This window comes from Melanostigma gelatinosum, assembly GCF_949748355.1.
Source record: "Melanostigma gelatinosum genome assembly, chromosome: 12".
In the NCBI taxonomy this organism is placed as follows: Eukaryota; Metazoa; Chordata; class Actinopteri; order Perciformes; family Zoarcidae; genus Melanostigma; species Melanostigma gelatinosum.
Genome location: NC_136645.1, coordinates 1,572,446 through 1,587,445, shown reverse-complemented (window position 1 = coordinate 1,587,445; position 15,000 = coordinate 1,572,446). Strand labels below are relative to the sequence as shown.

Sequence of the window (15,000 nt, the reverse complement as noted above, 5' to 3'; positions counted from 1 at the left end):
TACAGCTGTGGGAAAGAAGGGCATATGAGCAGAGAGTGTCCGGGGGAAACCGGGTCTCATGAGGACCAGAACCAGAAAGGCACTGAGGAGGAGGGCAGAGGGGACAAGCAGGACGGACATGAGGGAACAAGTGGAGCTCATGAGGCGAGGCTGGAGGAGGCAAGTGTGGCCCAGGAGGCGAGGGTGGAGGAGACAAGTGTGGCCCAGGAGGTGATGGGGGGAGGCGATAAGTGTGGCCCAAGAGGTGAGGGTGGAGGGGACGGGTGTGGCCCAGGAGGTGAGGGGGGGGGGGACGGGGGTGGCCCAAGAGGTGAGGGTGGATGGGCCAAGTGGGCTGCAGGGAGTGAGGAAGAGTACTGGAGGACAGGTGGAGGACGGTAGTGAGGTAGATATGGAGGAAGACGAGGAGCAGCTCAAGGTTCCTCGGCTGAAGAGAAAGAAGGGGGAAAGTCGTGGCAATTCACAGGCCAAGAAAGTGGCGATGACAGCAAGTGTAGGTGCTGCTGAGAGTGAGCCCAGTCTGGAGACGGACTCTGAATCCAGTCTGGGGAACGATGCTGAATCCAGTCTGGAGAAAGACGCTGAATCCAGTCTGGAGAAGGACGCTGCTGCTGAGAGTGAGCCCTCTAAACACGAGGCCGGCAGCCGTAAGGACTCTGAAGGATACAGTGTGGAGGAGATACAGGAGTATCTGAAAAAAAGCAAGAACGTGAAAGGAGCCAGAGTGGAGGACTACCTCTCTGACACGGAGAAGCTCTCCAGCTCGGCCAGATCGCACATGAGGAGCAAGGACAGAGGAGGTCTCACGAAGCAGGAGGGCTTCAGACTAAAGAAAATAGTTCAGACAATACGGAAGGAGATGGACAAAGATGGAGCAAAGTAAGGAGACCGGGGCCCACGTCCCCACACCGGCGGTTTCACGGACCGCGGGGGGACGGAGCCAGGACGGGCATCCAGGACGGCACGACCCAGGTCTCAGCAGCATGCTGTGACCCTCTGAGGACTCCAGGTCTCAGCAGCATGCTGTGACCCTCTGAGGACTCAACCGGCGGAACAGGAGCATCCTGAACTCCTGACTCTACAGATCAGTTTTTCAGATCTAGGGTTAAGTACAGAGCGAAATGAACTCAACGATTCTTGTACATATTGTGAAAAGACACTATTTTGATTGGTTTTTGTTTTGGTTTTTTTGTGAAGAGTTGCTTCAAATCCATTGCCACGGCAACGATGTTTTGTTTGTTCATATTACTTGAGGAAAGACCAAAAAAAAACGTAAAATAAAGGTTTTTTAAAAAATCAAAAAAAAATCTCTCTCTGTCTCTCTCTCTGTCTCTCTCTCTGTCTCTCTCTGTCTCTCTCTGTCTCTCTCTGTCTCTCTCTCTCTCTCTGAGTGGACGGAGGTGTGCGGAGCTGCAGGAGCGGAGATTTTGAGAGCGAAATTTAACGTGTTTTTCGGCATTTTTTCTTCGTTGGGTAATGTTGGGGATGATAGTGTAGTGTAGTGTGGAGGGTTCACGGGGTGTGTGTGCACTTTTAGGGTCTTTGTTTGGGGGTGTTTGTAGCCGATCAGCGCGAGCTGTCGGCGGCTAGGCGCCGCCATGGGCCTCAGTGATTTGACCAGGAAGCACGGGGTGAGGATCCCGCCGCTGTTCGGGTGTTCGGTGGAGCAAATCAGTCTGGCAGTAGGTGATCTTGTCGGCCACAGCAGCGTGAAGTCCGCAGCACGGATGAACAGCAATGTGGTCGTATTTTTAGACAGCTTAGAAGCGGCGGAAGTGGTGTCGGACAACGGGGTGGAGGTGGGCGAGCTTTTCCTACCCGCTTACGCTCTCAGCTCACCGGCGGTACAAGTCACCGTATCGAACGTTCCTCCGTTCATTAGGAACGATGACATCGTCAGAGAGCTGGCCAAACACGGGAAGGTGGTGTCTCCGGTTAGGAGAATGTCCTCGGGGTTTAAGTCCCCGCTGTTACGGCACGTAGTGTCTCACAGGAGACAGGTCCGCATGATCCCCAGCAACAGGAGCAGGGAGGTGAACCTCGTGTTCAAAATCACTGTGGAGGACTTTGACTATGTCATTTTTGCGAAGACTGATGATTTTAAATGTTACAGCTGTGGGAAAGAAGGGCATATGAGCAGAGAGTGTCCTGGGCAAACCGGTGCTCATGAAGACCAGAACCAGAAAGGCACTGAGGAGGAGGACAGAGGGGACAAGCCGGATGGACATGAGGGAACAAGTGGAGCTCAGGAGGCGAGGAGGGAGGAGACAAGTGTGGCCCAGGAGGCGAGGGGGGAGGAGACGGGTGCGGCCCAGGAGGTGAGGGGGGAGGGGACGGGGGTGGCACAAGAGGTGAGGGTGGAGGAGACGAGTGGGCTGCAGGGAGTGAGGAAGAGTACTGGAGGACAGGTGGAGGAAGGTAGTGAGGTAGATATGGAGGAAGACGAGGAGCGTCTCAAGGTTACTCGGCCGAAGAGAAAGAAGGGGGACAATCGTGGACACTCACAGGCCAAAAAAGTGGCGATGACAGGAAGTGTAGGTGCTGCTGAGCGTGAGCCCAGTCTGGAGACGGACTCTGAATCCAGTCCGGAGAAAGATGCTGAATCCAGTCTGGAGGAAGACGCTGAACCCGGTTTGGAGAAAGACGCTGCTGCTGAAAGTGGGCCCTCTAAACATGAGGCCGACAGCCGTAAGGACTCGGAAGGATACAGTGTGGAGGAGATACAGGAGTATCTGAAGAAGAGCAAGAACGTGAAAGGAGCCAGAGTGGAGGACTACCTCTCTGACACGGAGAAGCTCTCCAGCTCGGCCAGATCGCACATGAGGAGCAAGGACAGAGGAGGCCTCACGAAGCAGGAAGGATACAGACTAAAGAAAATAGTTCAGACAATCAGGAAAGAGACAAACAACGATGGAGTTAAGTGAAGAGACCGGGGCCCACGTCCCCACACCGGCTGTTTCACGGACCGCTGGGGGACGGAGCCAGGACGGGCATCCAGGACGGCACGACCCGGGTCTCAGCAGCATGCTGTGACCCTCTGAGGACTCCAGGTCTCAGCAGCATGCTGTGACCCTCTGAGGACTCAACCGGCGGAGCAGGAGCATCCTGAACTCCTGACTCTACAGATCAGTTTTCGGATCTCGGATTAAGTACAGAGCGAAATGAACTCATCGATTCTTGGACATATTGTGAAAATGCACTCTTTTGTTTGTTTTTTGTTGTGTTTTTGTTGTGAAGTGTTGCTTCTAATCCATTGCCACGGCGACGGTGTTTTGTTTGTTCATATTACTTGAGGAACTCCTGACTCCACAGATCAGTTTTCGGATCTAGGATTAAGTACAGTGCGAAATGAACTCATCGATTCTTGGACATCTTGTGAAAATGCACTCTTTTGTTTGTTTTTTGTTGTGTTTTTGTTGTGAAAAGTTGCTTCTCATCCATTGCCACGGCGACAGGGTTTTGTTTGTTCATATTACTTGAGGAAAGACCAAAAAAAACAGTAAAATAAAGGTTTTCTAAAAATCAAAAAAAAATCTCTCTCTCTCTCTCTGTCTCTCTCTCTCTCTCTCTCTCTCTGTCTCTCTGTGTGTCTCTCTCTCTGAGGACGTGAAGCACCAACTTTACCAGATGTAGGTCTGATGCTCAGCGGAGATATTTAACAAAAGCAATTATCTGTGTGGCGTCTGGAGCACGTCATGTCCTCGCTGCCACTGTGGAATAATATCACAGCTGTTTCCAGGTACCGAATGTCACCAAACAGCTGCCACGTTATCAGTGTTGGCTGATGAGCTTCTCTTTCCTCTCCGGGCTGCTTTCTGCCATCGTGGCTGCGCTGTAGGAATCCATTTTACATATTGAACAAAATAACCGCCATAGAAATGTTTCAGATGCACCATCCATCACAAGCATTTCATTGATATTTTTTGAAAATATGTGTATTCTCCTTCAGATGAGCTGATCAATACTGACCTCGTGTCTTTGGCTCTGTTGGATCTAGCGATGATTAGCTTAGCTTAGCATAAAGACTGGAAGCAGGTTGATCTCCTTCTCGTCTAACTCTTAACGAGAATACCAACGTTGTATTTCTCAAACTTGTTCTTTAATTAAAGACACTTGCATGGTCGCGAGGAGAAAAGGTACTCGTGTGACCTGGTGAACGCTCGTAACTGTAATAATGTCAGAGGTCGTCTGTGATCTTAATCTCGTGAGAATCTGCCACGTCTGTAATTCCTCAAATTAAAATTCCACAGTAAATTACCTTCCGTACCTACAATATTACACCAAACACACCGGCCATGTGATTATATTAGTACCCTGCAAATCGGCCTCTCTGTGACTTTTGGGGTTTTTTTTGGAAGGTTTTTGTTTTTTTCTTTCCCCTGCCCAGATGAGAAAGATGGAGTCTGCGTCAATCAATGATCATAATAAATGAAAACATGCAGAAATACTGGTGTGATTCTTTAAGGGGCAGCAAAGAGTTCAAATATAAAGTGGTGGGTTTTCATAACAGTCCAAAGGTAATCTGACGAATATGAAGTATTGAATGGACGAGGGCACTGATCAATGCAGCAGCGTTGTTGATCCCGTGTGTCATTGTGTTCCTTGTCTGTGAACTCTGAACGATTTCACCTTCAATCAATAAACAGGAAGAGGTGGAGGTATTGATTATGAATGCTAGGAATACATTAACGTGGAGAAATACACTATTCTTATCAACTCTTAAGCTAAGTTGGCCACATGTTCATTTATTTCACACTTGTGAACATAATAATAATAACAATGACAATAATAGTTCATGGATCATTATATTATTATCCTCTCATTATATTATATTATATTATTATCCTCAAGAGGAAAACAGCGCTGCAGTAATAGATGTGGTTTTGAATGTGACGGAGGAATGTTTTGTTACTTTTGTCAGAGAGAATTAATGTGCGCTTGAAGTTATACATGATGAGACACGTAATCAAGTTCTGTGAACAATCCTCTTTCATCTCATCCATCGTCGTGACGCTCGCAGTCCTTTGTGTGATTTCACTCTTTTATTTGTTGACCTCGGCGTTGTGTGACGTGAACAGAGAGAAACAAACCTTTTATGCTAATGAGTCCTGATGTTTCATTTCACAATTACACAACAACTCAGTGGTTTGATTCCGTTTGCTGACATTCAACCGAGCTTTTTTTAGTGTGAAAATGAAACGAATGAATCGTCATTATCGCTAAAATATCATGTCCTGCTTTCTGAAATAGGGACTCAGATGGATACTAAGTCGATTCTATTTATATTCTACTATCTTCTATTTCTGTTCGCTCTTATCTAGAATACTTCGGAAACAGTTTGCTTGATTTTCAGACGGTTCTGTGTAATGAACCAGCAGGCGCTCAGGTTAGCGTTTCATATTTTGAAGTAAGTATTCACGGTTGATCGGTGGTCACCACCTCATCAGCTCTCCATGCCGACTGTGTGACAGGAAAGAGCTGTGAAAGACGTAGCTGCTATCAGATGCAGATGTTAGGAACCATCAGTGCTCATCTGCAGGTACACACACACACTATTCACACACATGCACACACACCGCCCTTTTCATGTTCCTCATGGAAAATAAATGGTGCCATCAATCATACAGGAGAGAGAGAGAGACTGAAGAAATGGAGGAAAGGAGGGAGAGACAAAGAGCACAAAAGATGAAAGAGGAAATAAGACGAGAGGTTGGAGCACATTCTGTACACAGAAAACAAACACTGCAGCGACGAGAAGACAGCAAACATCAGAGAGACAGATGGCATCTTTACAAAAAGGAAGCATTGAGAGAGAACACAGGCTGAGGCTGCTAGCCGGCGCGTATGTTGCCTGGAAGCTGCTCTGTGAAGTTCTAATATGTATTTGCTCATTAACCAGGTTGCCATATGACTTACCAGGGACAGAGTGGAGCAGCAGAGGAGGACGTCGGGAGGAAGGGGAACAATTGAACGAATTAGAACCAATGTTTTATAGAGAGTTATCTCAGTTCATTGCAAAACACAGATATTCATACTTACCTCCATTCGTATCAATGGTGGTCTTGGTTTGACGCTCCCAGGCTTTCCTTAGACATCACCTCTGGAATGTCTCCACCCCGATAGAGTGGAGGAGGCTTTTGGTTTGTTGGGCTTGTAGCAAGAAAAAGTTACATTTAAAACGTTTATGTGAACATGAGTTTATGGTTCAATCTCTAGTTTCAAGTCTTCTTCAATACAGCATGATGTTCATTTAGTACATTATGGTCCATTTAGAGTCACACAGACCATAAAGCAGGGGATGCTTTAGGGCGGGGCTACACGCTGATTGACAGGTCTCACTCCTCCTCAGTCCAGATATGGTCACTTCCTGTTCATTGGCCACAAAAACAACAACATGGCGATCCAAGATGGCAAAGTGGCCGAGTCCACAAACCAGCGGGTGACGTCACGATGACTCCGTCCACTTCTGACACACAGGCTGTGGTTGGTGGTCCATAAGCGAGTGTCATTTAAAGTCGCTGTACTGTTCAGAAACATCACAACAATGATGACGTCGAGAAGAAAAGGCTGACAGATCATTACTTTAAAGGAATAAATCTTCCCTCTTCAGCTTTAAGGGAATAACTGGACTACAGATCAAACACACACACACACACACACACACACCATCATCACAAGTAAACTGCTTGTTCAGCCAGTGTTCAGTCCATTCATACAGGACAAGTAGCAGTAACGTAATAAAGCCTGATGGAGCTTTACACAGAGCTTAGCCTGGTAATAATGTTTGGTACGGTCTAATTCCTGGTTAATGTCGCCCAGCAGAGGAGAAATAATCACCTCATTGTAGAGCCGGCAGCTTCACGTTCAGCAATTCTGTGTCTGTGTGTTACCGGGGCTAACGAGACAAAACTCAGTGATTCGATTTTATTTATTACGCACAGCTGATTTTAATGTGTGTGTGTGTGTGTGTGTGTGTGTGTGTGTGTGTGTGTGTGTGTGTGTGTGTGTGTGTGTGTGTGCATTTTGTCTCCACAGCTTCGTCCTGGTGTTTGGATGTCTGGTTCTCTCCGTGTTTTCCACCATCCCTGCTCACCAGGAATTCTCTGCACACTGCCTGCTCATCTTGGTAGTAGGACACCCACACACACACACACACACACACACACACACACACACACACACACACACACACACACACACACACACACACACACACACACACACAGGAAGTGAGTATGAGCTCACTGAGTTTATGTTATTCTAAACTGATGAATTTTGAAAGTGTCACATGATTAAATGAGTATTATTGAACGTGTGTGTGTGTGTGTGTGTCTGAGTGATTAGAAATGCTGATTGTGCATTCTCAGCACTATAATGAACTGTAATGATCGACTCCTTTGCTGCTCCAGATCAAAATCACGCTGTTACAATTGAATTAAAGTTCAGAGTCTGTGCCTCCGATGTGATTAAGCAGAACAACCATCAGTCAGAGCAGCAGGAGGGACGACTCAGACACTTTCATTCGTCCAGGATGTGAGACATCTTTCTCTGCTTCCACACCAATGAAGTGGAGGAAAGTTATACATTATGGTATAGTGCATTATGGTCCATTTAGAGTCACACAGACCATAAAGCAGGGGATGCTTTAGGGCGGGGCTACACGGTGATTGACAGGTTGCTACGTGCGTAACGATAAGAGGGCACAACTAAATGGAATACAGACATTTTCAACAAGATGAATTACTGCTGCTCTTTGTCAGGATACATCAACATGTTTAACATTAATAAAACAGTGTGTTAGTGACTTAAAAACACACTCATGTACTCAATGACAGGACACGTCATTTAATTCACATGTCCATCATATTGACAGCACAATAGTTTCTTTACTGCTAGTGCTTCTACATTTTATCGTATTTTTTTTGTTTTTGTGTGTGTGTGTGTGTGTGTGTGTAGGAGTTTGTGATGATCGTAGTGTTTGGTCTGGAGTACATCATCAGGATATGGAGCGCAGGCTGCTGCTGCCGCTACCGAGGCTGGCAGGGACGCCTCCGCTTCGCCAGGAAACCGTTCTGTGTCATAGGTAGGTCTGTGTGTGTGTGTGTGTGTGTGTGTGTGTGTGTGTGTGTGTGTGTGTGTGTGTGTGTGTGTGTGTGTGTGTGTGTGTGTGTGTGTGTGTGTGTGTGTGTGTGCGCGCGTGCGTGCGTGTGTCAGACAACACTTGTAAATTATACATAAAACAGGAACACAAAGATCTCTCTTGATGTCTGGACACAAAATAAATCAAGAAAATAAAACTAAAATAGGAATGTCAAAATGAAAGTAATGTTTAGTTGTTTCTATTTAACGGTGTAGTTTATCAATGAGGCCATTCACAACTCCAACTCGTTTTTCACAGCATCATATATATTATTAATAATCAAATGGATTTAAGTCCTGCACCTCTACGGAACTCAACATGTCTTTTGTGCAATAAATCAAAAAACAGAAGTTGAATTTCTAAGATCATTTTTATTACAAAAATCGGAATCTACATATCCAACATTTTTCTAAGTTACCCGTGTTACCAATATTGGGAAAAGAAACCGAGGCTCCAAGTGCTCTGTATATATATATATATATATATATATATATATATATATATATATATATATATATATATATATATATATCTCGTGTATATATATATATATATATATATATATATATGTTGACCAATCTACATTTTGACAACCTCGACTTACAGCCTCTTCTGTATCTCCTCTGCTCGAGAATTGTTAAAAGAATACACGAGATGAAATATCACAATCACAAGCTTCAGTATGAAAGGAATGTCTGAAAAGGGTCAACACGACAATCATTTCTGTCCTTTCAGCTTCCGGCGATGATAAATGGTGTATTTTTAAAAGAAAACATGTTTTTCAAACCCTTTCAAAAACACTTTGGGTTTGTTTGTTCTTCTCTCCGGCGTAATATTTCACTCTTTACACTTCCTGTTAAACCTGAGTTATCTTACGGAGTCATTTCAAGAGATCGTCCTCATGTCATTACGTTATTTATATACATGGAGGACGGTCTGCTGGTAACACAAGAGAAGAAAAGTGGGATATTTTAAGGGTTGTGGACAGAATGACAGAGGAAGACTAAAGGGAAACAAACATGGATGGACGAGCCGACCACAGTTCCTGTTACTAATCTTCTGCACCCTGTGACCTTTCACCCCCCCAGACATCATCGTTCTCATCGCCTCGGTTGCTGTGGTTTCAGCCGGTAGCCAGGGTAACATCTTTGCCACGTCGGCGCTGCGTAGCCTTCGCTTCCTGCAGATCCTGCGCATGGTGCGCATGGACCGCCGGGGAGGGACCTGGAAGCTCCTGGGATCTGTAGTTTATGCGCATAGTAAGGTAGGACCGCTTCAACCGTATTCAAAGTATCGGTGACGTAATGTACTCGGCCTCGTCTGTCATCTGGGTGTTGTTTGTTCATGTCGTGCTTTTTGTCCGTTCAGTCGTGGTGGTTTTTACTGCTCATGTTAATTAACTAACAAAAGAAAAATGGGAACAAATATAACTTTTAGATCCGTGATCACGTTTCTTTTGTCGCTGATACTAATTGATGATCCATATTAACAGATACAGATCCACTAAAGCAGCTGGTCTACAAGGATCCAGACTGTTAATAATCTCAACCGCTCTGAAGTCAGTAAACCATCAACAAATGTTCTAAATGTCATACTTTTACTTTGTTACTGTCTTCCAATTCAAATGATAAGGAAATAAAAGATTGTATTTTTATCTCATCAATTTTAGTATTTTAATGATGTATAATAATGGTGCTTAGAGCTTGTGTTATGAAGTTAAACATCTCATAATTCATCTCTAATATCTATTTTATATTCATGTGAAAACATCTCCTTCAAACTACTGGATTTATTCAAGTTTATCACCAAAACTACATTTTACAGATTACATGTGAACACATCATGATAACGTCATAATTTACCTTCAGCCAGTACTCATGTTCACTGAGCAGAGCCTGAAGGCATCATAATGTAACTGAAGTGAACCTCCGTTGGTTAGCCGTTAGCGGTGCTGCTAATGTTACTAGCTCTCCTCCTGTTGGTTAGCTGTTAGCGGTGCTGCTAATGTTACTAGCTCTCCTCCTGTTGGTTAGCTGTTAGCGGTGCTGCTAATGTTACTAGCTCTCCTCCTGTTGGTTAGCTGTTAGCGGTGCTGCTAATGTTACTAGCTCTCCTCTGTTGGTCAGCCGTTAGCGGTGCTGCTAATGTTACTAGCTCTCCTCCGTTGGTTAGCCGTTAGCGGTGCTGCTAACGTTACGAGCTCTCTGATTGGTTGTTTACAATGAAAGATCAGAGATCAGAGACTAGAAACACTGAGTATTGGAGGAGAACCATCTTCAGTAAAACTTTTGTTAACGTGTGTAATTAATCTGCGGTTCACATGATGTAATTATACACAGATCATGTTATTATAATATTTAACTTTATTTTTGTATGTTTACACTTTTAAATGAGAGAGAAACCAATGACTCTGTGTTGTATAGACCCCAAATTCTAGCCGGGGGAAGTACATTTAATTTTGAGGTACTTGTACTTTATACTTCCTCTTCATCTCAATATTGTACTTTTTACTCCACTAGATAGCAGATTGAGATTGTTAATACGAAATATAGTCAACAACTGAATTATGATGTAATATTATAGATTTAAATAAAACTTTATTGATCCCTGGCGGGAAATCAATCACAAACTGCCAGTATGTGTAAATTAAAAGTGATGAACACATGAATGCATCACTAATATAATAAATATTTCATTCTGAAATTGGCTATTTGCATAATGAGTACTTTTAACTTTGTTACTTTAAGTATATTTAGATTTTACTTATACTCAGCTAACATTTCGAGTATTTCTACACTGTAGTATTGCTATTTTTACACAATTAAAAAGTCCCTGACTGCCTGACTTTATCCCCTAAAAGGTATCGATTACTTTCGGGAGTAAAGGTTAGTTTTCCCCTTTTAAAACAGTGTGAGGCTTTTTATGTATTGACGATAATGATTGTTGGTGTGTCCCGTAGGAGCTGGTGACGGCCTGGTACATCGGGTTCCTGGTGCTGATCTTCTCCTCCTTCTTGGTTTATCTGGTGGAGAAAGAATTCAACAAGGAGTTCGCCACCTACGCCGACGCTCTGTGGTGGGGCACGGTGAGCAAACACACAAACATCTGTGACACCTTTTAAACGCCCTTTGAATAAAAGGTTTTCATGAATTTTATGTCAACAATAATGACATATGGTCTACATTTCTAAAGACACACCCTTATCCATTTAACATGTTTGGGTTTTAAGGACTTTTTAAAGATGATTTAGAACGGTCGCTGCCTTTGATCACAGTCTAAATCAAAGAAAGCAACACAATTGGAGTTATGCTTTTTGTACTACAACAGTGATATCTTTCCATTTACACTTCTTTTTGACCTTAATGACACCTGCAATAGGACACTTGGCTGGCTGTATTGTCTCCTACATCTGAAACCGATTAAATACTGGAAGAAAAACACATGAACAAGAAACGGCCCAATCGATAGATTCAATTTTCTCCTGCTGCCCGGTGAGACTGACCCGTTAGATTCTTGTGGGAATGACTCACTGTGTTCCCTCATTCTGTGGTCCTGCAGCATCTTATTCTTTCTGTTACAAGCTGTTACATCATTTTAGTGAAAAGGTGAAGTTAAGCCTCACACAACACGAGAGCTGACGAAGAGAGAATACGAGCTACTGAGCACCATGTGAATCTGCAATATCCAAAAGTACTCGTCCTTCCTCTTTTATTTGAGAACCAGACGTGTTTACCAACACATTATATTAAGAAACCAACAGTTAGGTTTAGTCAACTAAACCAACAGTTAGGTTTAGTCGACTAAACCAACAGTTAGGTTTAGTCGACTAAACCAACAGTTAGGTTTAGTCGACTAAACCAACAGTTAGGTTTAGTCGACTAAACCAACAGTTAGGTTGAGTCAACTAAACCAACAGTTAGGTTTAGTCGACTAAACCAACAGTTAGGTTTAGTCGACTAAACCAACAGTTAGGTTTAAGCAACAAAACCAACAGTTAGGTTCAAGCAACAAAACCAACAAAGTTAGAGAGCCATCATCGAGTCCATCCTCTGCTCCTCCATCACGGTCTGGTACGCTGCAGCCACAGCCAAGGACAAGGGCCCCTTCCAAGATTTTGCAAGATTTGTTCTGAAAAACGTCTGCAGCTTTGAATTTAAATTTAGGAAATGAGACCAAGGAGACAACAGTACTCCTGTATTACCTTTGATACTAACCTGACTGTTGACCCCTGATCCTTCAGATCACCCTCACAACCATCGGCTACGGTGACAAAACCCCGCAGACGTGGACGGGACGCTTGTTATCCGCCGGTTTTGCTCTGCTGGGGATCTCCTTCTTCGCTCTGCCGGCGGTGAGTCAAACACAGGCTGCACATTATAAAAACACCGTGACCGCTCACATTTATTCCCTCTCAGCTCCAGAAAGCTAAAGTTCAAAACTCAAGTGTGTGTGTGTGTGCGTGTGTGTGTGGGTGTGTGTTTTTGTGTGTGGGTGTGTGTTTGTGTGTGTGTGTGTGCGTGTGTTTTTGTGTTTGTGTGTGTGTGTGTGTGGGTGTGTGTTTGTGTGTGTGTGTGTGCGTGTGTTTTTGTGTGTGTGTGTGTGTGTGTGTGTGTGTGTGTGTGTGTGTGTTTTTGTGTGTGTGTGTGTGTGTGTTTTTGTGTGTGTGTGTGTGTGTGTTTTTGTGTGTAGGGCATCCTCGGGTCAGGCTTTGCCCTGAAAGTGCAAGAGCAGCATCGACAGAAGCACTTTGAAAAGAGGAGGAACCCAGCTGCCAGCCTCGTCCAGGTACACACACACACACACACACACACACGCAGACTGCAACACACACTTCCCCTCTACTGAATTTTGTTGCAGCAGCTGAGGACCAGTGTGAACACAAAACAGATTTTCGTGTATTTGTCATTTCTGTTTTCACCGTCTTTCAGCTTTTCTCTGTGTCTCTGTGTGTCCACTCTTTACACTTTGATTTGTGTGTGTGAGTTTCACCATCTCTCCTCCTATCAGAGTGAAGGTGTTTCATTAAGTGTGTGTGTGTGTGTGTGTGAGGCTGACGCTCTCGGGTCCAACAGCAAACACAAACTGCTGGGATTTTTATGAGCTGCTTCCATGGTGACCAGTCCCTGTTGCTGACGCTCCTCCAAACCGTCACTCATAGTAACAGACGAGACCAGCTGTATTACCTTCTGATGAATTATAAATGTCTGATCTGGACTGTTTCTGTGTGTGTGTGTGCGCGTGTGTGTGTGTATACCTTTCTACCGTATTAACTACCATCACCTTCCGTGTGAAATTTTCCATCAAACACGCATTATTTTTTCTCCTTCAAAGCTGCAATGTTTATGATGCAGCCACCTGCTCCAAAACCTCTAGGGGGCAGCATTTCACCTCTTCTACAATATGAATATACAGTCATCAGTTATTAGAAAGAAAGCTAACTACTAACAGCAGGGCCAGAATACGCGTAATTCCTCCAAACTGCTGGAAGTCTCGAGAGCCCGTTACTAGAACACACTGTTTAATGTTAACGCGTGGCGTCGGCCTGGAAGCCATTTGTGGACTATTGAATCTTATGTCGATATAAAAAGTAGCTTCATTGTTGAAATGTGGGGATGTAGCACCAGGTGTCCCAGTTGTTGGACACGTCTTTAGCGAGGTCTTCAAGCAATACGAGCAATCATGACCAAAACTACACATTTGGAAGTGGAAACAACACAGAAAAAAGTAAATTGTTACCCAAACTTACATCTTTGTCCGAATGGAAAGGTTTCTAGACACATGCTACATTTTACTGTCCTCACTATCCAATAATCCATTCTGTTAATTGTTTAATGGTGCATTCAGGCGATCAAATAATGGAAACCATGAGCGTACACAGGATGTAACAGTAAATGGGAATTGGATGGATATATATGTACAATTCTACCAACTCACCAGAATTCCTCAGTCATGTGTTTGACTTCCTGAACTTCCTGGTGATAGACTTGGAAATCTTTGTACGTATGCATGAAGATATAGCGTTTATATACTGTGGTGGGTAATGGTGAATTCACGTATGTTTCACTTCCAAACCAGTGCTTTAGATGAGACACGATTGATTGTCTCGACGTGTATATTTTCAAATACATTCATGTAGAAAAACAAATCTCAACATTTACTTTTGTCCGTCCTCTTTGTTACGGATCCTTTGCTCTGCTTGACAAAGACCAGTGGGAGCCCGATTGATCCTCAAGACATCAATTAGTCCGTGTGTGTTGATCTTGTTTCTGTCTTTCTGGCTTCGTGTCAAACACCTGGTCTCTGTCTGTTGTCTGCCAACCTCGTAACATTTTCCTCAACAGGTAAAAGGAAACTTGGAAGCAGCTTTTGATGTGTTAAATATGTTGATGACATTCTGTCCGTCACTTCACTCCCCTCATCTCACACAGCTCTTCCTGCTTTGAACCACTGTGTGTGTGCGTGTGTGTGTGTGTGTGTGTGTGTGAGTCTCTTGTCTGTCTTCAAACGGCAATGCCACCTGTCCACTGTATTTTTAAAGAGTGAATCTGCAAAAGACTTTGAAGTAGTCTCCGGAGTAGCTTAACGAAGCAGCAGCCAGAGTTGTGTTCCCGTGTTAGATTCCCATCCTGTCGGTGCAAAGTGTTTATTTAACGGCCTCCAGTCGTGTCACAAATCTCGGAAACACACCTGGCGCCATCGACGAGGTTCCGTTGGGTCCAAGTGAATTATCATGCGGCCCCAATAAATTTATGAAAGACTCTACACGCAGAACGTTCTCACCGACAAACACGTGTGAACACTTCCGTACACATAAGTTCTTCAATGAAGGGCTGAGGTTCTACACAGAACCATTTGCAACA

The 15,000-nt window shown here is 44.1% G+C and overlaps 1 protein-coding gene across 1 annotated transcript in view; it reads left to right on the top strand.

Annotated features, from left to right (window-relative positions):
• kcnq5a (potassium voltage-gated channel, KQT-like subfamily, member 5a) overlaps positions 1-15,000 on the top strand; it is a 75,612-nt gene that overhangs the window by 42,485 nt on the left and 18,127 nt on the right. Inside the window, exons 2-7 of the mRNA XM_079279960.1 lie at positions 7,036-7,126; positions 7,957-8,083; positions 9,229-9,404; positions 11,100-11,225; positions 12,381-12,491; positions 12,830-12,925. Of these exons, the coding sequence (XP_079136086.1) occupies positions 7,036-7,126; positions 7,957-8,083; positions 9,229-9,404; positions 11,100-11,225; positions 12,381-12,491; positions 12,830-12,925 (727 nt within the window). The remainder of the gene's footprint in view (positions 1-7,035; positions 7,127-7,956; positions 8,084-9,228; positions 9,405-11,099; positions 11,226-12,380; positions 12,492-12,829; positions 12,926-15,000) is intronic.